The following is a 7,400-nucleotide window of genomic DNA, read 5'->3' as shown; positions in this document are numbered from 1 at the left end:
CTTGCTGCCTATGGACGCCCTCTACTGTTGTATACAACACCCGTACTCAATGCATCTCTGTTCGGTGCTTATTCAGGCTTGCTGCCTATGGACGCCCTCTACTGTTGTATACAACACCCGTACTCACTGCATCTCTGTTCGATGCTTATTCAGGCTTGCTGCCTATGGACACCCTCTACTGTTGTATACAACACCCGTACTCACTGCATCTCTGTTCGATGTTTATTCAGGCTTGCTGCCTATGGACGCCCTCTACTGTTGTATACAACACCCGTACTCACTGCATCTCTGTTCGATGCTTATTCAGGCTTGCTGCCTATGGACACCCTCTACGGTTGTATACAACACCCGCACTCTGTTCGATGCTGATTCGAGCTTGCTGCCGGAACTGCACCCTCTACGGTTGCATACAACCCCTATATACTCACTGCATCGCGGGAATCGGTCGAGAGGCGGTTCCCAATAGCCGGTGCCGCTCGAGCAGTTGCATGTCACAGAGGAGACGCCGATAAGACTGAAGCCTCGGTCCGTGCACGTGAACTGCACGGTGGTGTTGCACCCCGCACCGGACACGAAGTGGATCGCCTTGTCCGTCGGTACGTTCTGCTGTCGGCTGATCGAGTCCAGATTCAGACACGAATCCTGCGCTGTAAGCACACAGAATCGACATGTGACAGCGGGGAGGAGCAGTGTTTGTGTGTGTGTGTGTGTGTGTGTGTGTGTGTGTGTTCGCACGTGCGTGCGTGCGTGCGTGCGTGCGTGCGTGCGTGCGTGCGCGCGTGCGTGCGTGCGTGCGTGCGTGCGTGCGTGCGTGCGTGCGTGCGTGCGCGCGTGCGCGTGTACTTGCGTGCGTGCGTGTGTGCGTCTTTGCTTTTCTCTATAAGCGGGCGCCTTACTGCATCGCGCGTCCGTGCCGTTCTCGTGCTCCCAGTACGCGTCGAGGGTCGTGTCCGCACACCGGCACACCATCCAGCGCGACCCGCTCAGTTTCCTTGTCTTGCTGTCGCAGCGCACGGTCACGTTCGTGCCGCATGCGCAGTGGATCTCATTACAAGCTGGTGCTAGCGGATAGGTGAGCACGCGCGTGTCGTCGCTGCGTGATTGGTCAATCTTGTGGCAGCCTCCTGCAGTGTACACAAGGGGGCGCATCAGGGCATCAGTAGCATCAGGGTGGATACTTTCGAACAGTCGAAAGTATAGACTGCGTTCCGAACGATCGAATTTAAATCAAATCTTTAAAGAAAATTATATGCAACTTAATCAGCAACCTTCTTGTAGCGTTTTAAATTATGTGGATTCATTCACCACGTAGTTTCAATTTCAAATTGGAATCGGGAATCCCCCCGCAGGAAGCGATTCAATTCTACGAAACTTGTCAATTCTATACTAAGAATCTTGAACGCTGGTAAAATACAACGTAGGACTGTCTCGCTTACGGATTTCAATTATGTATAGCTTTAGGAAGTGTCCTGCTCGCTCGCTGCTACCAAAAAATATATACGACAGGGGAAATTACAATAATCGCGAGAAAATATGATAAATATAATACGAAAATACGCTACGCAACAACGACGACGGGCGGGGCTCACAACAGTCGCAAGAGCTTACGGCAATTCGGCCGGTTGATCCAGCGACCTGAGCCGCTATCGCAGTTGCAGATGGCCGTGGCGGTGCCGATGATTGTCATACCGGAGCCGCACTCGTACTTGACGGCCGTGTCGCATCGACAAGTCGTCTGCGAACACCCCATTGCCGGGTAGTCGACGGCGTGACCGAGCTTGTGGTTTTGGGAGTCGACGACGACACCGTCCTCCTTCGCGCATCCGGCTGCGGCGGTAATGACACCGTGTGAGAGCGCAGTTCCGCCCGAGCTTATAGAACGTCATTAAAACGTCTTTAATAATATTTTTAATTATAATAATATTTTAATTTTTAATTATATTTTAGAACGTTATTACCGTCCACGTATGACGTAGAACGTCGTTAACGTCTACTTATGACGTAGAACGTCGTTAACGTCTACTTATGACGTAGAACGTCGTTAACGTCTACGTATCATTACGTAGAACGTCATTAACGTCTACGTATAAAGTAGAACGTCGTTAACGTCTACTTATGACGTAGAACGTCGTTAACGTCTACGTATCATTACGTAGAACGTCATTATACGTCTAGCGTATGACGAGTAGAACGTTATAAGCCTCCTGCGGTATCATGCGTAGAACGTCATTAACGTCTACGTATGACGTAGAAACGTTATTAACCTCTGCGTATCATTTGCGTAGAACGTCATTAACGTCTACGTATGGCGTAGAACGTTATTAACCTCTGCGTATCATTGCGTAGCAAGCGTGCCAATTAAACAGTCTACCGTATGGCGTAAGAACGTTATTAACCTCGCGTATCATCCGTGCGTAGAACGTCATTAACGTCTACGTATTATGACGGAGAACGTCGCGAAGATGTCAGTGTGCAGTGGTAACTAATCCTCGACAAATAGACAAATAGAGCCGCGTCTGTGGAAATGACGGTTACTCAGCCCACCGAGTAACGCATGCATGTAGGGTTACGGGGCTTAGTGCATAGTAGTCTAGGCCAAGTGGATGCCTGTCTGTCACGCGCTGGGCAGAATACTCTTTACCCCTGAAGTGAGTATTATTATAGTACCCTATAATACTATAGATTATATTTATTATTCATACGGATGCAATCAATCGATCGTGCGTTTTCTTGTGTTGACGGCCGAACCTATATAGTGCAATGCCATGATCAAGTCCGAATAATCTGCCCCGTTATATTACTCCCAGCCAAAATCCTGTTCGCTGCTTATCCCAGCGCTTGCCTATGCCTATGGAACACCCCTCTACCTGTTGTAACACACACCCGTACCTCACTGGCATCTCTGTTCGGTTGCATCTATTTCAGGGCCCTTGCTGCCTACTGGACAGCCCTTCGTAGCTGTTGTATACAACACCCGTACTCACTGGCAATCTCTGTTTCGATGTCTTATTCAGGCTTGCTGGCCTATGGACGCCCTGACTACTGGTTGTATACAACACACCCGTACCACTGCATCTCTGTTTCCGCTGCTTATCTCAGGCTTGCTGGGGACCTATGGACAAACCCCTCTACCTGGTTGTAATAGCAACACCGATCCGGTACTCACATGCCATCTCTCTGCTCTGATGCTTTTCAGCGGCCTTGCTGGTCTATCGGACTTCTTCTACTGTTGTATACAACACCGCGTACTCACTGCGCATCTCCTGTTCCGATGTTTATTACAGTCGAGCTTGCCTGCCGCGCTCATGGACGCCCTACTTTGCAAACAGTATGTATACAACACCTCGCCGTACTGCACTGCATCTTGCTCGTTCGATGCGCGTTACTTCAGGCTTGCTGGCCTATGGACCGTTCCCTCTACTGTCTTGTATACAACACCCGTAGCTCACTTGGCATCCTCTGTTTCGCGATGTTTATTCAGGCTTGCTGCCCTTACTGACGCCCTCTACCTCATTTATACAACACCCGTACTTCCCAACGCAGTATACATGTCTCGATGCTATTCAGCGCTTCGCGTGCCGTATGAACACCCTCTATTGTCTGTATAACAACCCCGTACTCACTGCATCCCTCTTGTTCCGAATGTTTATCTCAGGGCCTTGCTGCCTATGGACGCCCTCTACTAGTTGTATACAACCGTATATTGCTTCACTGAGGGGGTGGACTGCGTTTGCAGCATAGAGCAGTCTTTGTGGCGCATGTTTAATTCAGAGCTTGCTGCCTATGGAGCTGGCGCCTCTGTAAGCTGCTGTATACAACACGCCGTACTCAACTCGCATCTGCTGTATCGAGTTGTCCTATGCAGGCTTAGCATGGGCCTATGGAGCGCCGCTCTACTCGTCTGTACTACAACACGCCGGGTACTTCACTGCATCAATCGTGGTTCCGATGTGCTTCTATTCAGGGCTTTGCTGCCCTGATGAGAGCACACGCGCACCCTCTAAATACTGTTGTAACCTACAACTATCTATACCCTGCACTCTGGCATCTCTGTTCGATGCTTATTCAGCTCGCGTGCGCTAATGGCATCACCTCTGCTAACGGGATTGTTATACAGACACCAGCATCACACACAGCGATCGTCGATGTATGTCTCGTCTGCATGCTAGAGATTCGAAGCTATTGCTATAGCGGGCCGGGGTGAAGACTAGACGCCTCGTACGGATTGCATTAGCAACGCCCTGGGAATGGTCATACTACACTGCGCGAGCGCGGAGCATCGGTGCCCGAGCAGGCGGTTCCCAGCCAACCAATCAGCCGGTGCGACGTCAGAGACAGCGTGCAAAATTCAACAAGAGGGAGCCACGCCGGGTACTGAGACTGAAGCACATTTCGTCCCGTGCATCGTGAACTAGCAGCGGATGGTATGTTGCAAGCCCCGACAACCGGAACACGAAAAGTGCGGATCGCAGCTTGTCCCGTACGGGGATAACGATTGACTGGTCTTCGTGACGCTGATCAGAGTCAACGAGATTCAGTGACAATGCTTGGTGGAGGGGGGAAGGCGTGGTGCGAATCCATCCGCGCTGAAGCAACACAGAATCGACACTGTGAAGACGGGGGAGGGAGCAGCTGTTGTCGTGTGTGTGGTGTGTGTGTATGTAGTGGTGCGTGGTGTGAGTGTAGTTATGATGTGGGTGTGGTGCTGTGTGTGTGGTGTGTAGTGTCGTGTTGTGTGTGGTGTGGTGTGGTGCGTGTGTCGTGTTGTAGGGTGTGTTGTGTATGTGTGTGTGTGTGTGTGGGTGTGTGTGTGTGTGTGTGGCTGTGATGTGTTGTGCTTGTGTGTGTATATATATGTGCGTGTGCGTGTGCGTGTGCGTGTGTGTGTGCGTGTACGTGTGTGTGTGCGTATGTGTGTGCGTGTACGTGTACGTGTGCGTGTGCGTATGTGTGTGTGTGTGTGGCGGGGTATAACTTACATTCTCGCCGCCCTCCATCCCAGCTTGATCTTCCCCTGCTGCTAGTGGTCATAGTCTCGTTGCCAATGTAAAGGTTATCGGACGTGGTCGAGTTCTCAATTGCAGTATGGAGAATGTACTCTATAATTCAATACGGATTAATGCACATATATATAATATCATTCTACTACTCTAACGCGAACGTTGATACTATTGCGGGTGTGTTGGTTGTGTACGTGCGTGCGTGCGTGTGTGCGTGCGTGTGTTTGCGTGTGTTGGTGTGTGCGTGATTGCGTGTGTGTGTGTGTGTTTGCGTGTACATGTGTTTGTGCGTGCGTGTGTTTGTGCGTGCGTGGGAGTGTAAGTGAGTGTTTGCGCGCGCGCGCGCGCGTGTGTGTGTATGTGTGGCCGCCCGCGTGCGTGTGTGTGTTTGTGTGTGATTGTGTAGAAAATAAAAGAAGATGGCGGCTTGTGATACATATAGGATATGCGAGTAGAGAAAAACGGCACATTGTGTAAGTTGAGTATGGCATCAAAGTTCCTATCCTCGTGATCTTTATTTTACAAGTCACTGGATTATTTGCAAATTTCACTCGCTATTCGGCGGTTTACTTGTAAAAGATGTCAGCATTAGGCTTATATGTTCGTGATGATAACCATATAAAGCAATCACTCCTTTGCTACTCCATTGTAGGAACATTGTACTGCACTTACCGCTTATCACCGGAAGCCCCAAGATCGCAAAACACGAGCACACAAAACACCATTTCTTCATCATTTTTATTACAACCAGCCGCACGCACACACTATAATATACATGTATGTAAGATTATGATGCGGATTGCCTCCAGCGTTTAGGCGTAGCTTAGAACACGGTTCGTCTACTATGTCACAGCCACCAACCGGATATGCACATAAAGGAAGTAGATGACGTAGAATGACGTAGCGTACTGTTAACGTAACCAAACACGCGGATCTAGAAACTGCAACCGGTGTGGTTGCCCCCGTATAGCTCTAGTACAATTATTATGTATTAATATAATACGCATAGAGAACTTCGTATCCGCGTTCTGCATGCTGAACTATACATTTTTATCGAATTATCCATGGTCATGTGAAAATTAGTATTCTATATTGTTTCAGCAAACTCGATCGTTGTACTTGATTATAATAATTATTATAGCTAGGGCGCTCTCCTAATTATAAACACAGGCCTACATATTAAAATTTAATACAGAAATTTATGCTGAGATACACCCTAACCATATTAAATGCATATTCATCAGAAAATATAACTCCTCTGGTGAGATATTGCGCATGCGCTAACACACTTTTAACGTAGCCAGATTGTGTACTGACTGACAGGGCCTATATGCAGCGAGGACCTTACATGCAAGGTCTTTGTCCTATTTCTTAAGTGAGGTCTGCGGGTGGTATGTTATCATATAAATCTATGCTAGGATACCTGCTCTTCATTTTAGATGTTTAATTTTTGCAAAATATTATTCTTCTCGTGAGATATTGCGCATGCGCGAGCACCGTTTCAGGCGCTCAGAACGGACAGAAGCAAACTGCATAATATAGCTTGCCGACTCTGAGAGGGGTGGGAGACTGAGGACAGATGGCAGGGAAGATAGCTGAAGGCGGTAGACGAAGAAGGAGTGTTTGCGAGAGGCAAGAAAGGCAGTGAGAAAACGAGAGGGGATAATGTAAGAGTTTTGCACCCTGCAGGCTATATAAGTTCGATCACAACATGCTTTCTCAATCTGTCGTCTTCGAAGGATCCAATCAAGTTTCGTTTCGTTTAAGTGTGGTTAATATTGACTCTCTCCTTCTTCGCTACAGCCCATTGGACCTTTAATGACGGCTTTATCACGTTGTGTTGCACCACAGACTAAAAATGTCGTTGATATATATGGTTGTTATCTTTCATAGATATTGTTAAATGGTATCACACAGAGCCTTAAATAGATAGCGTTCTCTATATAAGGCACTGATATCCCCCAGATTGCTCCTCTTGGACTCTGAAGACTAATATTTACGAGGTTACGAGGTCATAAGGCAGCACATGAGGGCTAAAAACGGGCTAAAAACAATATATCCTATAGGCAGTCACGTAGACTTCCATTCTGGAAATAACGTGAATGAATAGCTCTGTAATATGCAAATTCAACTCTTAAATTCAAGTTATAGAGTTTAAACCACTGATGTGTATATAATATAAGGAGCGTATAATGACAAATATACAAAAATTTGTCATTATACGCTCCTGATAATATGATATGTATTACATACACCCATAGAAATAACATACTATAGATAGCAGGGGCGTAAATCCGTACCGAGGAGTGGGGTGATCGGCGATAGCCGGGGGCGAAATTAACCTTGGCTGCCGCCGGCAGGCCCGCGTGCCGTAGGCATGCCAGTGCTAGGGGGGTCTGG

At 48.1% G+C, this 7,400-nt stretch overlaps 1 protein-coding gene across 1 annotated transcript in view; it reads right to left on the bottom strand.

The window, feature by feature from the left end:
- LOC106814090 overlaps positions 1-2,339 on the bottom strand; it is a 6,022-nt gene extending 3,683 nt beyond the window's left edge. The window contains exons 1-3 of the mRNA XM_014818366.1: positions 2,327-2,339; positions 1,609-1,827; positions 897-1,124 (exon numbers count right to left, since the gene is read on the bottom strand). Coding sequence (XP_014673852.1) covers positions 897-1,124; positions 1,609-1,827; positions 2,327-2,339 — 460 coding nt within the window. The remainder of the gene's footprint in view (positions 1-896; positions 1,125-1,608; positions 1,828-2,326) is intronic.
- Between the last annotated feature and the right edge of the window lie 5,061 nt (positions 2,340-7,400).

Source organism: Priapulus caudatus, unplaced genomic scaffold, assembly GCF_000485595.1.
Source record: "Priapulus caudatus unplaced genomic scaffold, Priapulus_caudatus-5.0.1 Scaffold871, whole genome shotgun sequence".
Taxonomy (NCBI): domain Eukaryota; kingdom Metazoa; phylum Priapulida; class Priapulimorpha; order Priapulimorphida; family Priapulidae; genus Priapulus; species Priapulus caudatus.
Note: the sequence above shows the minus strand (reverse complement) of the source record. Positions and strands in the feature narration are given on the sequence as shown.